Genomic DNA, 21,198 nt, shown 5'->3' on the forward strand with positions numbered 1-21,198 from the left:
CTGCATTATCACTCTAACCTCCTGACCACTGCTCCTGGCCCCTCCGATTCCTTCAATACACTGCTTTTCTAAAAATACCCCTTGCAATGACACTATTTCAAAAACCTTGAAATATTCCTCATTGCCTACTCAAGGCAATCTAATCCCCTGAGGCCATGTAGTCAAGGCGTTCTTGATCTAATCTCAACCAGCTTCTCAAGGTTTATCTCCCATTATTTTGGTACATGAACCAAATCAGCACTATCCACCCTTCTCCAAATGCACCCTATTCTGTGTCTCCATTTTTGGTCCTTTCTTGAGTGCATACTCTTTTCTGCCTCTTGAAATCCTTCAAAGCCCAATTCAGATCACATTCTTTCTTTAACACATTTTTCACAACTTATGTCTACCAACTCTATTGTTCACTTCCCTAATCTTCTTATCACTCATTTCCTTTTTTATTATTATTGAAGTATAATTGACATGCAATGTTGTATTAGTTTCAGGTGTACAACATATTGATTCGATAATTCTATATAATCATTACCTTCTTATACCACTCATTTGACATTAACACACATGGACTTGTGGTTTTTATTATATGTAATTTAAAAATGTTCTGTGTGTGAGTTAGAGCAAAGACTCAGCACTAAGAATATATAAGCCTCAGTAACTGGGTTGATTATTGATAAATGATTAGGAATTAAGTGGATGTGTTTGTGTGTGTGGCTTAAACATAGACTTGCTGCAGATCGAAGGTAGAAGGGAAGAAGGATTTAGATTTTTTTTCTAAATATCCTCTACTGTCAACATCAATAATGAGGTGATAACAGGAAAACAGAAAGATACTGGGGAGAAAAATAAAAAGGAAGAGCAAGGCAGAGATTCTTGACTGAAATCATTTTTCTGAAACATCCATTTCAAGTGGATAGAATTCACAGCTACTTGGGTTTGATTGGGGCTTCTAGGTGCCCATTAAAAAAAAAACAAACCCTCCCAAACTACAAATGTCTAAAACATCACAATTCATTTGAATTGGGTTTTGATCCCTATTGAATGAAAATATTCTGAGAATAGATTCCACTGGACAGTCTCAGTTACTAGCACCTTAATGAGAATGCATTTATCTGCAAAATTCTGTTTCTACTTAGAAGGAGGGGGCTTATGGGAGGAAGGGAAGGAAAAATAGTGAGAAGGAAAAAAAAAAAAAGGACAATATATCCTGGGGAGAGGGGCAGGAAAAGGAATCAGAATTCAGAATATAAAAACAGGGTCTTTAAAGACACATTTCAGTGACTTTAAAATTTTGCCCAAGAAATGATGCTGCTACTTAGACTCTAATAAGTCATCTGCCAGGGACCACCTGTTCCTACTCAGCATCCGAGGGCTCTGCTTCCTTGGTGACATCCAAACTTCCACGAAGACGATGATGACAGTGGGACTCCCATGGAGAAATGGGTAATGAGTAAGCCTTGTCTACTTCCCAGGCTGCAAAGTGTCCTTCATTCACAAGTGTAGATGTCCTCCCTCCTTCAATCAAATCAATCAGTTAGAACTTGACGCTTGCAAAAGACAGAGTTAACAACTAGCACAGGTGTACCTCCTTTTTGGATCTGACCCTGAACTAAGTTCGAATAAATAATGCAATAGTTAAAATCTCTCAACTGAAAAGATGAGAACAGAAAGGGCCCTCTAAAGCTTGTACATAGCCCGTGCCAGCTCTAGCTCACTGTGTTTCTGGCTCTCACAGGATTGAAATGTCATAACTCAGAATTAGTGACCCTGTAACCTGGCACTCAGCTGCCAATTATCCCTTATTTCTCAATACTCCTCAGTACTAACCCTGTCGTCCAACAAGGAGAAACACAATTGTGGAGTAATAGGCCTGGAAACCTCAAAGACTAGCTGGTCCAAGCCCCTCACTTCCCAGGTGAGGGGGCTAATGCTCAGAGAAGAACAGGACTTAATCAAACCCCCAGAATGAGGAACCTCTCCTCTGCATTCTTTGGGCTCACCCTCTAACTCAAAAGACACCCTGCCCATAGCTGGATGTGGGGGAGTTAAACAATCAGTTCCACTGTAAGATCTATAAGGGGAAAAGAGTCAGGAGTTAGGATGCAAATTCTCTATTTCCTCTGCGGATGCAAGCATCCAGGTACTTAGCTCTGAGAGTCTCAATCTCTTCCTGGGAAATCTGGATTCATTTCTCACCACAGTCTTTAAGGGAAATGGTTTCTGACCCATCAGGCAATCCTTCCACTCTCCCTTTCCCCTTCTTTCAAGGCACAGAGGCAGCTGCTAAATGTAAACAGACGCAGCTTGAATTATATATGCCCTCTTCAGAGGAGACCCTCATCAATGACTCCAAATGCCTCCACACCTAGGATCAAGTCTGGGAGCATTGTGAGACAAATGGAGGCACTCACTCCAGGTACGAAATTTAAGGGGGTACCCAAAAGCCCAGTAATCAAGATAAATACTATTTTAATGCAACACTTAAAAAATATTAATTTAATGCAAAGTAATCTCTGATGAAAAATACCAAAATGTCAAATAATAGGATCTGACCCTGTATTGGCTAACTCACTAATTCATGTCACCTTAAGTCCAACACTGTCAGATTGGGTCTTGATTTAAAACTCAGATATTTTATTCATCAGAAAATTTTTGCATTAATTTTGATTTTTTTAAATGTTATTTATCCAGGTTACTGGGATTTTGGGCGCCTTTAAACTGTGTACATGAAGTGAGCACCTTGCTCACTTTACCTGAATCCCAGCTCTGCCTCGGATTCACTCTTGGCTCTCAACACGTGACCCAGAGAAAAGGGACAAGAAATTAAAACACATGAAGAGTTTATGATTCAATTCAGTCGAGTTTTTATTATTATTATTATTATTATTATTATTCCAGAATGAAATGATTCCAGCTTAGCCGTACCAGCAGGACAGATGAATTACTAGTGGCTACCCAATTCACACAAAGCATTACCCCATGTCCACAGTTGAGGTGTGCTCCAGGGCGAACCAGTTACTGGTACCCCTGAGAGAGGAACCAATATACCAGTACCCCATACAGAAGTTTGCAAGAGAGGAGAGTACCAGTACCCCTCAGACCCAGGCGGTGGTCTCAACTTATTTAACATATCTCTGGAAAGTAACTGGCCCCACGTTATCACAGGTGATAACAATAAACCCCTCCACGGAGGAAATGTGGTACCTGCAGGCAGGGTATCTGGTGCCTCCAATGAGCTGACACACTGTCATTCTGAACTTTGTCAAACTCTGGAAACACAAAGTGGAAGAATGGTTCTGACAAGTCATTTTCTTGGGAGAGGTGCAAACACTGTTGATATTTCGAGGCCTCTCGTGGATGAAAACATGCTCCTTTTTGCACGTATTGTCAGGTCCCCTGATGACTCTTTGTAAGACCATGTGGTTGCAGTACCTTACAAGAGAGTCACTCTGAGGGTAGTCCACATGCAGATGCTCTATGGTGGACCCCTCTCCTTCCTCATTCTGCTCGTTTTCCCAGAACAAAAGCATCAGGTAAATTATCACCATTAGTATCATCACGGGTGAGATTCCCTTCACATCTGCTGTAAGCCCTACAGAGTAAGAAGAGACAGGACATAGCAGAAGGTGATCAGATTCCTCCAGCCCCATCCCCTGACTTTGCTCCCCCACCCTTGGGATGTTTTATTTCCTTGTCTCTGCTAATTAAAATCTCAGGCTCCAGCTGGAGGAACAGTTTCCCAAGCAAGCCCTTTTGATCTATTTCAGCTCTCAGCGTTTGGCATTGAACTGTTCTCTGGTCATTCCCATTGTGTCGTATTTGTTTTGCTTCTGCAAGCTCCTTGAGATCTTCTGTTTCTCCTGAATCCATCAGAGTACTTAACACAGAGCTGGACATGTAGAAGGATGCTCAAAAGTACCCATGGTTGATTGTTTTATTCCTACTGCTGAATGACTTCCTTTATCCTAATTGTCTCAACACTAATTCCATCCAGTTCCACGTTTTCAGCACTATTAATCTCTTCTTCCCAGTTCTTCCAATCTCTCCTACCAAGCTAACTCCTCTCACCTTGTGTTTTTTCTGTAGTTCTCACAGGCAACATGTCCTTGTGACCATAGATCTGAGAAAGTCCTTTGTGTCTAGCTGTTCCTTGGCAATAACTGATAGGGAGCCAGGTGAGTGTGGGGAGGGCCAAAGTAAAAAGAGCAGAAAGGGAGGAGCCTGTGAAGAGTGTGCTTGGGTGTCATTGGGAAGGACAAGAAGTTATCTTCAGAGGGAGAGTTACATAAAGCAGGTCCTGAATGTGTCCTCATTAAACAAACGTGGATTTTCCAAAGCATTTATTAAAGTCCTGCTGTGTGTCAGACACACTATCATCTATTTCCCAGATTTGCAGTCAGTCTTTTCTGCAAACCTAGGAAGTAGCTATTATCCCCATTTCATTCAAGAAGAAATGTTGCAGATAGATTACTGTGGAGATAGAAGAGGGCAAGAGGAACAAGAGTCTCACCCTCTTGACACTTAACACTTGAACATCGAGTCCTAGCAAGCCTCATTCCCACATGGTGTGAAGGACAGAAACAACTCCCTGACATTAACATTAGCCTTGATCAAGCTCTGGGTTCCTGGGGAAGTATGGCAATGATTCCCAAACCCATTGTTGAACGCTGGAATCACCTGGGCATTTTTAAATGCCACCTTGAGACATTTGGCTTTAACTGGTGTTGGCTGTGACCTGAGCCTGAGATATTTAAAGCTCCCCCAATGATTCTAATATGGAACAAAATTTGGGAACCACTGGCCTATGGTATTCTTGGGAAACTGACATAGGGAACCAGTGGACGAGGGTTTGATACAAGACCGTGGTATAAGACACTGAGAAAATAAGAGCTTTTTTGTTGCTATCATCTCCTGGTCATTTGATATAGAAATGGGAAAATAGACTTAATTTTACTACTTCTTGCCCCAAAGTGATTTCTTTTTTGGAGAGACAGCTACATAGTCTCCTCTTTCTAACTGGTAAGAAGAAAGTGATTTTGGGGTGGAAAATGGTCTGCAATACTGGAAAAGGCTTCAAAGTCTTTCTATACATCAACAACCAAAGCAAAATCCCAGACCATGGAAATGAATGACTAAGGGGTTATTATCTACTTTCCCAAATTTTGCAGAATGGGCGTTCTTTTGGAACTCAAACTGTCCTTTTTGGGATATGTGTTGCATAGTGCCACAAAGATGTAAATGCATAATTAATTACTTCTCGTGACAAAATTTTGCTTTGCACACTATCTGCAGAAACATTTTCATCTTATAAAGAGAAATATATGTATAATTATAGCATGTTCATTATTTCCTGCCAGGACTTCCAAGTACCTGAACTATAGATGCTATATTAAGTTTACAGAAGGGGGAGGCAACATTTGTTACAAAATTTGTCCTCACCTGAGGCAGCTAGACCTGTCTGTACATTTCAGAGTATTACCCTGCAGAAATTGAACAAAGACTGGGTTCACATGTTAAATAATGCTGGCAGTCTGGGAGAAAACTCTTGTAATACCTAAAACCAACAAGAGTTAACATCTAGATGTAAAGGACTCCCTCGTGTCAGCAATAAAAAGACAGGAAACTTACAAGGAGAAAAAAAATGTCAAAAATTATAAAAGCCAATTTGAGAAGAGAAAGTCAACATGGGTGATGAACAATGCTCAACCTCACTAGTAATCAAATAAATAGAAATTAAGATAACTAAGAGATAACAGTTTATAACCATCAAGTTTTCAAAAATTAGAAAATCTTATATTTGGGCTGCCGGCTGGCTAAGTCAATGAAGGATGTGACTCGATCTCAGGGTTGTGAGTTAGAGCCCTAGGTTGGGTGTAGAGATTACTTTAAAAAATGAAATATTCAGGGCGCCTGGGTGGTTCAGTTGGTTATGCAACCAACTCTTGATTTCATTTCAGGTCATGATCTCAGGGTCGAGAGATCGAGCCCCAGGTTGGGCTCCATGCACTGAGCATGGATCCTGCTTAAGTTTCTTTCTCTCTCCCTCTCTCTCTGCCCCCTACCCCACATAGACTCTGTGTCTCTAAAAAATAAAATAAATTTAAAAAAATATATATATTTTTTAAGAAAATCTTTTATCAAGTGCTGGCAAAAATATTAGTGGGCATGAAAATTGGTGTGGTGATACTGGAAAGTAACCTGGAAGTGTTTAGTGAAATTAAGAATGGGTATACCTGGGGCGTCTGGGTGGCTCAGTCAGTTGAATGACTGACTCATGATCCCAGGCTGGTAGGATTGAGCCCCATAACAGGCTCCGTGCTGAGCATGGAGCCTGCTTGATTGAGATTCTCTCTCTCTCCCTCTGACCCTCTCCCCCACTCATGCTCTTTCAAATTAATTAATTAATTAATTAATTAATTTAGAATGAATGTGTATATGCTGAGCCCTTGTGACCCCATCCTGGGCACAGACTCCACCAGAATTTTTCCAGGTGGAGCACATGTATGGTTGCTCATGGCATGACTGGTAGCAGAGCAGGCCTGGAGGCAACTTATGTGTCCCTCTTGAGGGGAATGGATGAGTGAAGATGTGTTGAATACATAAAATAAAATAGTATAAAGCAGTTTCAAAAAATAGATTTATAAATAGCAACATGGATAGAACTGGAAAACATAGTGCCATGTGAAAAATGGTAAGAACCAGAATGAAAGTTCTATTTATTAAAATTTAAAACATACATGCTCCAAAATAATACAATGTATTTTCCAAGGGTATACAATACATAGGATGGAAGAACATGGATTAAATACTCTAGCACATGTGTCCATGAGGGCGAGAGAAATAGAAGCAGTCACAAGGAATAAAAAGAGAAATAATAAAATTGAATAAAACAAAGGAAAGGCCTAGCATAGGCTACAAACAGAATATGATAAACTCAATTTTGTGCGCCTGAAGAGGGAAGGGAGGAAGGAAAGAAGAAAGGATGGAGGGAGGGTGGAGGAGGAGAAGGGGGAGGAGGAGGAGCTAGAGTAGGAAGAAGAGAAAAGGGAGGAGTTGAAGGAGGGAGAGGGGGAGGGGGAGGGGAGGAAGAAGGAGGGGGAAGAGGGAAAGAAGGAGAGGGAGGAGGGGAGGAGGGAGAGAGGGGGGAGGGGAAGAAGGAAGGGGGGAAGGGAAAAGGGGGAAGGGGGAAAAGGGAGGGGGAGGAGGGAGAGAGGAAGGGGAGGAGGGAGAGAAGGAGAGGGAGGGGAGGAAGGAGGAGGGGCAGGAGGGGGAGGGAGAGAAGGGTAAGGAGGGGGTAGGGGGAAGAGGAAGAAGAAAAAGAGGAAGAAGGAAGGAAAGGGAGGGAAAACTGGATCTATTTTTGGACTATTGAATTTTTCCTAAGACTCCTCCCCACATCCCAACCCCCCTTTGCTGAGCTTTGGGGCAAAAGCCAGGGACTACAGGAGGCACATAGCTGCTGGAAACTAAAATTAGTGTCAGGATGTAACACATCATTTGCAATTCCCTAATCACTCATTTCATCAAATGAATAAGCTGCCCTTCAGGACAGATGGGGAACTACCCAGCTCCAGTATCCCATGATACCAGGCAAGAGTCTCAAAGTGACAGCAGAGGAAGTGAGCACTTACTCCGGGTGCCTTCAGCTGCTGTGTACGAAGTTCCACTGTGCTGAGGCCACCGCATGAAGAGGACACTTGGATAGAGAGAAGTGCTCAAAGAGCTCCCCCGGTTTTGGCTCTCCCACAGGAGACTGTGGAGGTCATTAGTGTCCTGTGGATGTGGTTGGCTACTCTTGCAAGGCGTCTGCAATTGCCCAATGCCATGCTCAACTTAAGGCTATAGAGCAGGTTGTAGTTTCTAAAAATGGCCACAAAATGTTTTCCATTCCACATTCTCTTCCAGAACCTTGCCACTCCTCTATTAAAAGGTAGAGTTCACAGTCTTTCCTGAGAACTTGGGTGGGCCTTTGTGCCTGCTCCCACTAATTTAGCCTGGTGCAATTGATCCCATCTCTTCTGATGACTTCTGAGACTAGGTCTGCTTGGCCATGGCTCTCTTGGGGCATTCACTCTGGGTGCCTTCAGCCACCAAGTACGAAGTCGGGTAACGTTGAGGCCACTGCAGGGAGATGCCACATGGATAGAAAGAGATGCTCAGATTGCCCCACCTGTTCCAGTTCCCTGATGCTCAGGTCTTCTCAGCCCAGATGCCAGATGGCTGAGTGAAAAAGCCTGTGGGATCATCCAGCTCCAGCCGCCATGTGAGTAAAAACAGGCATGACCTCAAGTAAGAACTGCCTAGCTGAGCTTGGTCAGCCTCCAGATTGAGGGTCAACATAATTCTTATTGTTGTCAGTCACCATTTTAAGGTGATTGTAAAACAGCAAGTAGATCAACAGAATAGAGGGCTCATCACTTTGCTGAATCTCCCAAAGCAAATCTAATTCCACAAGTTTTTAGCAAGTTGTAGATACCACTGAAGTGTTCTTGGGTGTAGAGTATAGGTTATCATACCAACAATAATAAAAGCTAGTTTATAAATCTCCATCTGCTGTAAAAACCCCAAAAGTTCCCTTTTGACTCCTCCATCTCTCTCCATTCCTGTCCTGAGAGCCTCCCTTGCTTGATGGGATAGCTCATGAGGTCTCCTGGATTCCACCTTCCCCTCCCTGCCCCCCACCTTCCCATCAATCTACTTATGACCAAATAAAGACCCTTTTCTGAGCATCCAGTCACTTTAAAAGATCAGTGAAGTATAGTAAATAAATATTTTGCTACCTAGCCAATATGAGTCTTATTCTACAAACATGGGAAAGAAAATTACATTTCTTAATTGCTTCTATATAAAGTTGAATCTAATTCTAAGTCTTCTGTCCTACTAAGCTGGGGAGAAATTCAACTTATGCCATTATTAAGTTTCTTTTTTCCTCCCTAGGTAGGGGCCCAGGAGAATCTGGAAGGCAAACAATTCTTGCTCCTTCTCACTATGGGACCTGTACTAGCCAACAGCACCAACCAAGGGAAAACACTCTTCTTAATTTCCCTTATATAAACTCTCTATGTATAGAAACTTTACAAGAATACTTTCAATAACCCAATTTATTACAATTAGCATATTTATTGTTAGAATATATCTTTTAATCATAAATGCTTTTAATAGGAAGGGCCCTTGCCTTATTCCAATCTTTCTTAATATCCTTTATTATTTTTGTTGGCTTCTATATACATTCCCAGGCTATACATACATCCTAATACACAACTGGTTTTGAAAAAATATTAAAAAAAAACAAAACCAGTGGTGCCTAGGTGCTCAGTCAGTTAAGCATCTGACTCTTAATTTCCACTCAGATCATATCATATTCATGAGAGCAAGTCCTGCGTCTGGCTCCGTACTGAGCATGAAGCCTGCTTAAGATTCTCTCTCTCCCTCTCTCTCTCTCTCTCTCTCTCTCCCTCTCCTGATCACGCTCAATCTCTTGTCTAAAAAATTTTTTTTTTTAATTTTTTTAAAAAGAAAAAAAAGGGGTGTCATTATCTAACAGTTCGTGGTTTCGAGCCCCGCATCAGGCCCTTTGCTGACAGCTCAGAGCCTGGAGCCTGCTTCAGATTCTGCATCTCGCTCTCTCTGCTCCTTCCCCACTTGTGCTCTCTCTCTCTCTCTCTCACCTCTCAAAAATAAGCATGAAAAAAAAATTACAAAAAAATCTAAAGAGATTATCATTACACATTTCCCAAATGGCGGCTAATGACAGAAAACACAAAGTAACAGCAGTATGAACAAGATGGAAGTTTATTTCTCATGTAAAAGAAAGCCAGGGGTAGTTAGTGCCGGATTGGTGAGGTGCTCCAAGGTGCTGGACTTCTATCCCAGGATGTGGCTTCTACATCACTGTCCAGATGGCCACTTTAGCCCTAGCTAGCATCTCCAGCCAGCAGGGAGCAGGGAGCAGCCAGCAGGGAGAAAGGCACAAAAGGGGAATGGCAGTGCCTTCTAAGGGTACATCCCAAAGTGTCACACACCATCTCCACTTGAATCTCATTGACAATGACTTGGTCACACGGTCATATTCAACTGCAAAGGATAGCGGCAAACGCTGGATTTATTCTGGGTTGTCATGTGCCCAGCTAAAATTCTGGTTGTTATTACTAAAAAGAAAGGGGGAATAAACACTGGAGGAAAAGCAGGCGCTTTTCCCACTTGCCTTCAGGTAAACAGTGTTCTGGAAAATGGCAATAAGTGCGCTTCAAGAAAAGTGTCCTGATCAAAAGCTTCAGAAACATTGTTATCATATTCCTTCCCTTGAAGAGTCACGAAATTCACAAAGCATGAGATTCTGAGAGGCTTGACTAATTTCCTTTGATTTGGAACTTTACAAACTGATTTGAGCATGAAGCTTCATTTGAGTGGCACCACTGTTAGCATCCAAAGGAACAGGGTTCTATGGAATAGCAGTTTGGGAACTGCTGCAAGGCACTAGGAGCCATAGATGGCACCAGAGTGCAAACCAAGGAAACTATAAACAAAGGGAATGTAACTTAAGTAGTCCCAGGTTTTTTTTTGGTTTGGGGGGTTGCCCTTCAATATTCATTTAAAAATAATCCAAACCCCATCACTCACTACTACTAGAATTTTAGTGCCCTTCCCAAAGGCACTTTAGAAGCTCGTTGAGGAGTGCTTTTTAAATTTATAAGTCCTGCATTAACTTCTTTAATGCCCACCAAACACATATAGGGCTGAGAAAAAAATCTTTAACACTAACTCACATGCACTACTTCCAGCAGCCATCAGCAGCCCTTCACTAGAACTCCCTTTGAATGTCCCTTTCCTTGGTCATTCTCATATGGGGTTTGCTTATTCCCCTTATCATCCTCTGCTTTATATCTCCTCTTCCCCAAGGCCTGGGCCCCTCTGTCTTTGTAGTGGTGACCACAGAGTTCCCATAGAGGAGCGTGCAGGAGACAGTGATCATGCCACAAGAGGGCGCTAGGGGCACTCTTCTTGAAGATGGATTTTCTGAGTGCTTTACCTAAAGCTGAGGAAACATGAACTGCCCATAGGAAAGAATGGGAGTGGAGGTTGCAGAGTTATTAGGGAAGGGTTAATGACCTCACCACCAGCCCTTAACCACTCCTTAGTCTGCCCCTGCTTGGCGCATCTGGGTGGATCAGTTGGTTAAGCATCCAACTTCAGCTCAGGTAATGATCTCACGGTTCAGTTCGTGAATTCAAACCCCACATTGGGCTCTCTGCTGTCAGCACTTAGCCCGCTTCAGATCCTGTCTCCGTCTCCCTCTGCTCCTTCTCTGCTCACATGCATGTGCTCTCTCTCTCAAAAATAAATAAACATGTAAAAATAAATAAGTAAGGAAAGAAAAGAAAGAAAGAAAGAAAGAAAGAAAGAAAGAAAGAAAGAAAGAAAGAAAGAAAGAAAGAAAGAAAATATATGGTGGCTCAGTTGGTTAAGTGTCAGACTCTGGATTTTGGCTCAGGTCATGATCTCACTGTCAGTGAGACTGAGCCCTGCACTGGGCTCTGTGCCAACAGTGTGGGGGTTGCTTGGGATTCTCTCTCTCTCTCTTCTCTCTCTGTCTCTCCCCATGCTGGCATTCTCTCTCTCTCTCTCTCAAAATAAATAAACATTAAGAAAAAAATGTATAAATATATATAGTGAATGGAGGTGGTTTCTAAGTGAAAGCGTCCCTTTCTTGGCTACTAACTAAAACTACAGAAACCTGGGCCTTACCCTGGACCTACTGAATCCAAGTCTCTGGAGGTAAGGCCCTGGAATCTGCATTTGTAATCAGTAGGCCATCTCTGGTGATTATAATGCACACTGAAATTTAAGGGTCACCACAATAGATGAGCCCCAAATTGGTAAGCAGCATAATACTTTCTAAAGACTTGCAATCCCAGGATAGAACTGACTTTTACATTACAATACAGAGTACCTGACACCTCAGTCTGAAAGCACCACATCTGGATTCCTGCCCTGCTGCAGAGCTTCCATCCCACAAAGCCTGTGCAAGTGCCTCACGTCACATGACTCAAGCAGCTCCTCAGAGGGCCCCCTCCTTGGACACTGGGAGGGCCTGCCCCCAAATGCACCACACCCTTGGAAGAGGAAGGATTGGTCTGTATTCCTTAGCTGTAGTCCTCAATTACCTGTGTTCTTTCAGCAAATCTGGAGATCATTTCACAGGGATCATAGACATGAGCTGGGATGATCTGGGTTCCACCAGGGAGAGAGTTTCTGGGGCCAGGAATAAGTGTGGGAGAAGTGACAGTGTGCCTGTGGTCTGGAAGCAGGGCCAGGGGGTGGGGGGTGGAGAGCACTGGCAGTGAGAAGCTGGGAATGGCTTGGATTCAGTAAGGTCACTTAGGGCACAGGGTGCACTCCTACCCCCCACCCCCACGTCATTCTCTAATCTTCTTTGTGCCCACTTTTCTATCACCCAGATGCCACCTTTTAGCACCTCCCTAAAGACTGAAAGGTTGGAAGCACTTCTAAATTGGGATCTGATTTCTTTCCCCCCTATTCATTTTCACCAAAGAACCCTCCCAAACCATTTTCACCTCCTATCCTGGTATGAACAGTCAGATGATGGGTTTCTTTCCAACCTTGGAAGTGGGCCTTGCTGGTGAGGAAATTTGTGCTGGTTCCCACAAACTTTCATGCAACCAAAGTAAAGCCCTGGTGTCAGGAAATATCTCTAAGTGCAGGGCAAAGGGCATGGGGCCTTACCAACTCCTCCAGGAAGCCTTCTTTCAATTAACCACCTCCATCTCCTCCTTGCATCTCCATAAGAAGCCTGTCTCCACACTCCCTGTACATAATTTGGCTTAGTGATTGCTGTGTGGAGCAGCAAAGGGTTTATTTGGCCTTCTTTCCCACATGTGGGCTTCTGGAGAGCCAGGAAAAGGGACATGTTTGCTCTAGCACACTGCCTGGTACTTCACAAGAGATCAAAAGTTGTTTGCAGAGTGGATATGTGAAAGAAAATTTGTAAAATGGAGTCAGACACGCTAAGGGGCCATAAAATGGAGCTGGGAGCCTTTGGGGAAGTGAGTCTGAAGCACGTCCTCACTCCGATGAAACCCAAACCTCAGCACTGTACAAACAACATCCTGGAAAACATCCATACACTTTGGCCAGAAGGCCGGAAAAACTCTTTGCAACCTTTGCATGTGACTCTCCAGTAGCATTCTAACAGCTAAGCACTTTTGCAGCTAGCACCAATCACACCTCATTGAAAACAACTCATATAAATTCTCTTTCCTCTTGAAATACCCTGACCTCCATTGTCTCTGCGGGGCACACTTTTCTTCCACTCTGCGCCTCCCAGGTGGCAATCCCCAAGACCCCAAATCAGCGCATACATTTATTCTGCAGTTGCTGCTTTGTCTTTTGTTGGCCAACAGATGAAAAAGTAAAAGACTTCAGGTCTTGTTCTCCCTCTGCCATGAACTAGCTAGGCGATCTTGGGCAAGTTGTGTTCCTTCGCAAGTCTGAGTCTATATTTCTAAAACGGACGTGGTAACAAAGGAAGAGTTTGACTCTGAGGTTCCTTTCTGCTATCACAAACTAAGTTTCTGAGCTAAACTGAAATGACACAATTCCTATTCTCTTAAGGCGACAAATTTCTGGCAACCAATTCTATTCTCCTCCCCACACACACAGGGCGGGTAGAGATGTGGTCTCCGCCCCCTGGCCTGGAGTCAAGGTAAGCAGTGGGGAAACGGAGATGGAGCCTGGCTACCAGGCCCGGAAGTGGGGAGGTGGGGCTCTGATTCAGGAATGTGGTAGAGGTGGAGGAGCCCTGTGAAATGGCTTAGGAAATTGACATTTTGGTCAAAAGAACACACACTAAATCAAGAAAACTAAGTATTGGCCAAAAAAAGGGGGGGGGGGGAATGAAGCACCATTATTCTGGTGGGGTCATCAGCTACCTTTGGCAACTGGAGAGCTATTCCCTAAACACACTGTTAACTAGTGGATTCACGCAATACCTTTCTAAGTCTCTGGCCAGCTGCCAACCTGCCCTCCCACCACCTCACCTGTCTCTTTGTCCAGGTGAGACCATCAGCCTAGAGCTTGCATGTGTCCAAGAACAAGCAGCTCCTGACTTGGGCAGGACATGTTCAGACTCAGATCAGAGGCTATCAATCTCAGCCTTACACTTAAAAGTCTCAAGCTGTGAACATGGGAGATCCTGTTCTCCCTTGGGGGCAAAGTAAGCCTTTTTTTTTTTTTTTTTTTTCTTGGTAACTTTATGTGTGTCCCTGAAATGACTGCCAGCAGGCCATAACCCAGGGGAGGCCAGGTGGAGGGAAGCTGCATAAACATGTCTTTCTAACAGCTACTTGGTAGGCCCTCTGTCCCTTAGATTTCTACTTCTGAAGATGCTTTGATCTTAGCATATCTGGCTTCTCATGTGTGTCCCTGGACTGAGCCCCAGCAGCTTCCTCTGCACCCTCATTGAGGAAGGACCATTAACCCAGCCTTCCCCACAGCACCTCGAAGGACATTCAGATCCTTCATACCACTCCTGTCTCTGCCCTCCTCTCTGGGCCAGTTCCAGCTCCCCTGAAAATCAGTAAGATGCCCTTAAAGAATATGAATGATTGTCCCCCGAGCCCAAATAATCAGCAAGGCCCCAAAGAATCCAGATTCATTAAACAAGCAAACAAACCGTCTCCCCTTTCAGAAGCACCCAGCCAGGGCAGAATGAGCAGCAGCCTGGGAGTCCTGAAAGCTGGATTCCTGTCTTGACACTGGCTCTGCCACTAACTAGCTCTGTGGCCCTGAGCTTAATTCTGTGGTTCTCACCAACATTCTTTAAAAGTGGTTGGGAACTGGCAGAGTTGGTGGAATGCACGAGGTGAAAACAAGCAGGAGGTGAAAACAACTAATAATTTTAGAGTTGGCAAAAGACATCCAGCCATAACATTTCCTGATGCAGGGCTCTAGGCCTATTAGACACAGAAATGGAGCTCCCAGTGGCTTTTTGTCAACCTTACTACCACAGTAATTTTTTAATTAAAAAAAAATTTTTTTTCAACGTTTATTTATCCTTGAAAAAGCAAGAGAGAGAGAGAGACAGAACACAAACAGGGAAAGGACAGAGAGGGAGACACAGAATCTGGAGCAGACTCCAGGCTCTATCTGTGACCACAGAGGCCAAAGCAGGGCTCGAAGTCACAAACTGTGAGATTATGACCTGAGACAAAGTTGGACACTTAACCGACTGACCCACCCAGGTACTTCCCCCTCCCCCACCAAGTAATCTTTTTAAAACACAAATCTAGTTCCGGGGTGCCTGGGTGGCTCAGTTGATTAAGCATCCAACTCTTGATTTCAGCTCAGGTCATGATCCCACAGTTTGTGGGATGAAGCCCCACATTGGGCTCTGTGCTGACAGTGTGGAGCCTGCTTGGGATTCTCTCTCCCTCTCTCTCTCTGCCCCTCCCCACTTGTGTGAGCATGTGCATGCTCTCTCTCTCTCTCAAAATTAATAAAACACAAATCTAGGACAGTGCCTGTGCTGTTCACCCCTATCCCCACCAAAAAGAACCTTTCAACACTTCTTCAAAATATTGACAGGGCCATATCATGGCCTAAAAGGGGGGCTGCCACAGAATATTTTCCAGGCATGCCCCAATGATGACCCATCCCTCACACTGCAAGAGTGCTCTCTCTATTCAAGTCCCCAGAACCTCCATGCTCCTGTCTCCCCTGGTGCAACAGGATCTGGCATTCTTTAAAAGCCTGTATAACTTTGTGATTTAAAGTAATTCTTGCAACTCATTAACCAAATATTTATTGAGTATCTATTAGGTGCTAAAAACTGTTCTAGCCTCTGAGACTTCAGCAGTAAAAAAGAAAGAAAGAAAGAAAGAAAGAAAGAAAGAAAGAAAGAAAGAGAAAAAGAAAAAGAAAACAAAAAACAAAAAAAACCCAAACCTGTTCTCCTGGAGCTTGCAGTCTAGTGGTGGGGGGTGGGAGGAGAATTAAAAAAAGCAACAGCAGCAGCAGCCAAAATCATGTGGCATGTGCAAAGGGGGTGTGCAAAATTAGAGAAGGGGGGACAGAGAGCAAAGGGGGTGTATGCTATTTCATGTGGGTGGTCAGAGAAGTCCTCTCTGATAGGTAACATCTGAATAGGGATCTCAAAAGCAGGGAGGAACTGAGCTACACAGGCAGGAGGAAGATAAGATTCAAGACAGAGAGAAGGGCATGTGCAAAGGCACTGAGGCAGGAATTTCTGAGGTGCTCAGAAGGCTAATGTAGTTGGAATGCAGCCACCAAAGGGAGTGAGCTGTAGGAGATGAGGTCAGTGAAGTGAAGGGAGTTCAAGAAGCAGCAAAGTCATGTAGAGATTTTTTTAAGCCATGGCAAGGAGCTTTGACTTAATGCTGAATGAAATGGAGATGCACAGAGGGTTTTAAGCAAAGCAATGACCACCTCTGACCTAGGTTTCAGCAAGAGTATTCTGTCTGCTCTGTTGAGAATGGACTGAAGGGGCACAAGGACCAACCAGAGAGACCCGCGAAGGGGCCATTGCAACAGCACAGGCAGAAATGGTGGCAGCTTATGTGACAGTGGTGGTGGTGGAGGTGGTGAGAAGTGTTTGGATTCTGGAAATGTTCTAACTGTGCAGCCAACATCATTTGTTAAAGGATTGAATGTGAGAATGCTAAATAATCTTGGGTTGGTTCCAACATTATTTTGCAGTTCTTCCAAATGTTGAAGAGGTACCAGAAGTTAAATACTCAGCAGTATAGCTAAGAGTGAGGTGAAAAATACCCGTGGTTTCTAGCTCTTGTTCATCAGGTGAGTCAGGGCACATCTGCCTGAGGGGGACGTAAGCACCAAACACCCAGCAGGCAGGGAGTGCAGGTGAAGGCTTGATGTTAGCTAGGGTCTCGACCCTGTGTGAGGAATGAGAGCCATGCACCTATCTACCTGTCCCCTTCAAACCAAGCAGGCTGAACTACTGGGCCGTCTCTTATCTTTTGGAGTTTCCTGTTCTTAGCACAGTCTGTTTCTGTGGCCTGGGGAAGTAAGGAGGGTCACAGAGAAACTAAATTTGGCATGTGGTTGCTCCCAGAACTACCCTTATCCAGGGAAGATGAAGTCCCAGCTGGGAGGCAGTGATTCTGAGGAGGGTGGATGGGATACAGGATCCGTAGAGTTACTGGGGGTACTGGGTAGAGTCTCCAGTTGTGGCCTGTGGAGCAACTGCACAGCTGCTGTAGTTCCTAGGCCAACCTTAATTATAGCTGAGGAGCTTTTAACAAATAGCCATGCCAAGGCCCTATCCTCACAAAATCCAATTTAATGGGTTGGACCCCAAACCAGTGAATGGTAAAAAGCTTCACAGGTGAGACTAATAAGCTGGCAGGCTTGAGCATCCTGCTTAGAAGTTCATTCCCAAGGTGCTACCATGCTTGAGACTCCCCCACCCCCAGAGGCACATAGCCCAAGTCCCTGGAATGTTAGGCTCGAAGGAAGAACGGACCCCAGGCTTTATGTGACAAGACATCTTGCTGCATTTGCTGACCCTTTGTGGTCCCAGTACCCAAAGAAGGGCCCCCATGATTGCAGTGGAGGAAAATTGAGGGTTATGCAAAATGATTGAGAGAAAATACAACTCTCCCAGTCCTGAATGAACAATTTTTGGATAACAACAAAAAACTGCAAAAGTGAAATGCTGGTCAATTTTAGAAATAGTGATTTTTGTCAAAGACCATATAAATGATATGTAATAACATCTGGTATTTATCCAGATTTAATAACACAAAGAACATTTGCCTGAGGATTAAGTATATAAACCTGAAGTAGTAGAGTATACAATGGTTTTCATCCAGTGACTTTAGCTACAGAAGGTGCTCCCTTCAGTGGGAAGGTGTTTAAACACCAAGAAAGCTGAAGGTCTACTGGGGGTGGAAGACAACAGACAGAAGGTGCTCCCTTCAGTGGGAAGGTGTTTAAACACCAAGAAAGCTGAAGGTCTACTGGGGGTGGAAGACAACAGACAGAAGAAAAAACAGGGCTCGTCCGGGATTTGAACCCGGGACCTCTCGCACCCTAAGCGAGAATCATACCCCTAGACCAACGAGCCACACAAAACCACCCTCTCATTTTTAAAGTTTAGTAAAGAAAATTTTAGCCACGTAGACAGTTGGCCCGAAAGTCCCCTCTTTACAATTGTGGGCACGGGGTGACGCCTGGTGGATAAAGTGATCACTGCAGTTTCTCTCGCCCAAATTCCGGAAGGCGATGCCCCTCGACTACAGATCTTTTTCGGAAAAAAAGCCCAGGCATCAACGAGAATATTTCGTCACGTTTTGGCTTCCGAATGAGCCAAAGATGCTATACAGGAATGGTGGGAGGCTATCGCATCCAGGACGGTCACGGGCTGCGGGGCGACCCCGGGGGCGTGGGGAGGGCTGCCCGCGGTTGGCGGGAGAGCTGGGCAACGGGGAGGCTACTTTCGGACTAGGCACTCTGCAGACCATTCCTGCGCTCCAACATCTCCCGCCCTGCCTCACACTCCACGGAGCGTGCTTTCCGGAAAGCTTTCTCGTGGTGTCTCCGCCAGCCGCGTCCGGGTGCCCTGCAGCTGGACGACCCCAAACTCAGTATCCTTCGTGGAGAGACAGCTCCCGCCGTGTGACGCCCTCCCTGGGTGGGAAGGGAAGCCGTGAGACAGGAGAGGGCCCTGACTCTTCCTGGTGACCAGCTTGCGCCTGGCCCAGGGCAGGTGCTTCGAACGTCTAAACCTAACAGAGGTGGTCCTGTCTCTCGGGACAGGACGTGTGTTACAGCTCTTTCCACCAGTCTCAAATACTGCGGCTTAAAAGACGAAAGAAAGCAAAACAAACCAGGAAGGAATGGGCAAAAAAAGAGATACGAAGAACCCGGGGAAACGACAAAACTACGAACCACAGGGCGGAAGGTGGAGGGCGGGGAGCCAGGAAGAGATCGAAGGGTAGAGAATACGCGTGCTTGCACTCCACCAGCAGGTAGCGTGGCCGAGCGGTCTAAGGCGCTGGATTAAGGCTCCAGTCTCTTCGGGGGCGTGGGTTCGAATCCCACCGCTGCCATATGCTTTTGAGCTAATTTGTAACAGACAGCAGTGTTTGCATCGGTGTGGCCACATAAGAGCACTGAATCTCTTCGCCTTCCTTTCGAGCCCCAACCTTTCTCCAGTTAGTGGGAATATGGGTATATGTTGTTTTGTAACTTCATATTTTTTACTCTTTCAAAACTCAAAGTTCTTATTAGTGAAAAACGATGCCATCATAAGATTATAATGATGCCTTTGAACCCATGTACTAGTACTTTAATATCATATACCTATAACCTTTGCTTTGCCTTTCTTCACTCAATCAAAGAGCATATTTTGATCACTTGTTTTTGGCACTGTTCTATTGAGGGGTGCAGGAAAGATGAGTAAAACATAATGCCTGCCTGTTACAAGGGAAGCCCACTGACCAAACTGGAAAAGTAAGCCATACAATTACAAAACAGTGTTGAACCATGGTAAGACATCATCAAGCAGAAAGCAAATGTCCTATAAGGAAGGCAATGTGAGGGTTTGGGGAGGATGCTGAGGACAGTGGACTCTGCAGTTAGACTACCAGAGCTCCATTTCTCACGTTACTAGCTGTGTGGTGTCAGGCAGGTGGCTTATCTTCTGTATGCCTCAATTTCCTCATATGTAAAATACAGGTAATACTGTACACGTCATGGAAGTGTTATGAAAATTAGTTCATACATATAAAGGTGCTTAGCACAGAGTCTGGCAGTCAAAAAAATGTTAAGTATTTTCATTACTTAAATACATATTTTGCCACACTTAAGACTACCCTTTCTTTTCTCCCATCTGGGTTGAAATTCCACTACAGATTAAATAATAAAAGATCAAACATTGTCTACAGAAAGCTACATGAAGTGAAAAAGTCTATATGATAGTCTTGTTATTATCAATACAGGTATTTGTAATTCTGGTGTCTGCAGATAAGCAGTTAGGTAGTTTCTTTCTGAGGAGAAGCCTGAATTGGGTACTTGGGCCCAAGTGGAAAGATCAAGATCAGTTTAGGCTTTCCATTTTTAATGTAAGCTCATTGCCACGGTTCCTACCCTTTGGGAAGACTTTAATATGAGTCTACAGAAGCCAGAAATAAATGCTGTTTAATTGTGGCTTCTGGAAGCCAGCAAGTATGTACAGGAATATGGTAACATTCATTCATCCATTCATTCATTCATCCATTCTTCACCTACTATGTATCGTATACAGTGCTAAGTGCTTAGGGCACAGCCACAAGCATAATAAAACTTTAGGCCTTTATATCTGGAATTTGTATCCTAATAGGGGGGAAAGACAAGACAAAAGAAACAAACAAATGTGTGTAATCATGTCAAATAATTATAAGTGCTGTGAGGAAAAAAATAATGTAGGGAATAGTGACAATTGGGGGCTATTTTGGAAAGGGTGATCAAGGAAGATGTCTCTAAAGAGGTGACATTTGAGCACAGAAGGAATTAAAGAGGAAGTCATACAAATATCTGAGGAAATAATATTCCAGGAGGAGAAAACAGAAAGTAAAGCTCAGAACAGGAAACCAGGGCCATGTATTTGAGGAACAGAGGGCCAGTGTGGCCAGAACAGAATGACTGAGAAGGAGGAGAAAAAAAGAGAGAGAGAGAGAAAGGGAGGGAGGGAGGAAAAGGAAAAAAGAGACAACGCTATGTGACAACACATAAAAACCCTTGTAAAGGATAACACATTGTACATTTTTAAAACGATGACAATGTTAGCATGCATCAGCCCCCAGTTCCCTCTCAGGAAAGAAAACAGCTCGGTATATGTGGCACCATATAAAGTTTGCAAGAAATTTCCCGTACACTGTTTTATGTGACTGAATGAGTCCCTGGAGTCAGGCAGGGGAAGGGAATGCATTACCATTTCCATTTCACAATGGAGGCACTCAGAGGCCAAAGAATGACCTGCTCTTGGACCTGCCCGCCGGCCTGTCGGCCCAGGGGAGTGAGGAAACACGTCGTGGGACAGAATTCCAAAAGCTAGCTTGGAGCTGTCTCTACTTTGCTATTTCACATCGCATAGGGAGCCTTCGGTTGCATCATTTCAAGCAGAGAAGAGAGGACAAAATGCAGCGACAGAAACGTAAACAAGTT

At 44.2% G+C, this 21,198-nt stretch overlaps 2 protein-coding genes and 2 non-coding genes across 4 annotated transcripts in view; 1 reads left to right on the forward strand and 3 right to left on the reverse strand.

The window, feature by feature from the left end:
* RNASE9 (ribonuclease A family member 9 (inactive)) overlaps positions 1-21,198 on the reverse strand; it is a 126,091-nt gene that overhangs the window by 98,340 nt on the left and 6,553 nt on the right. The window lies entirely within an intron of this gene.
* On the reverse strand, positions 2,922-3,596 carry RNASE12 (ribonuclease A family member 12 (inactive)). The gene has a single exon (XM_060619102.3). It carries the CDS (start codon positions 3,549-3,551, stop codon positions 3,114-3,116), a length of 438 nt encoding a protein of 145 aa, XP_060475085.1. The 5' UTR covers positions 3,552-3,596; the 3' UTR covers positions 2,922-3,113.
* TRNAP-AGG (transfer RNA proline (anticodon AGG)) lies at positions 18,047-18,118 on the reverse strand. The gene has a single exon. It is a non-coding gene; the product is annotated as a tRNA-Pro (tRNA).
* Positions 19,022-19,103, forward strand: TRNAL-AAG (transfer RNA leucine (anticodon AAG)). The gene has a single exon. It is a non-coding gene; the product is annotated as a tRNA-Leu (tRNA).

The sequence above is a fragment of the Panthera onca genome, chromosome B3 (assembly GCF_046562875.1).
Source record: "Panthera onca isolate mPanOnc1 chromosome B3, mPanOnc1 haplotype 2, whole genome shotgun sequence".
In the NCBI taxonomy this organism is placed as follows: domain Eukaryota; kingdom Metazoa; phylum Chordata; class Mammalia; order Carnivora; family Felidae; genus Panthera; species Panthera onca.

What these genes read in the sequence shown, in the direction of transcription:
- RNASE12 (XM_060619102.3), bottom strand. Translation starts at nt 3,551, where the DNA reads ATGATACTAATGGTGATAATTTACCTGATGCTTTTGTTCTGGGAAAAC.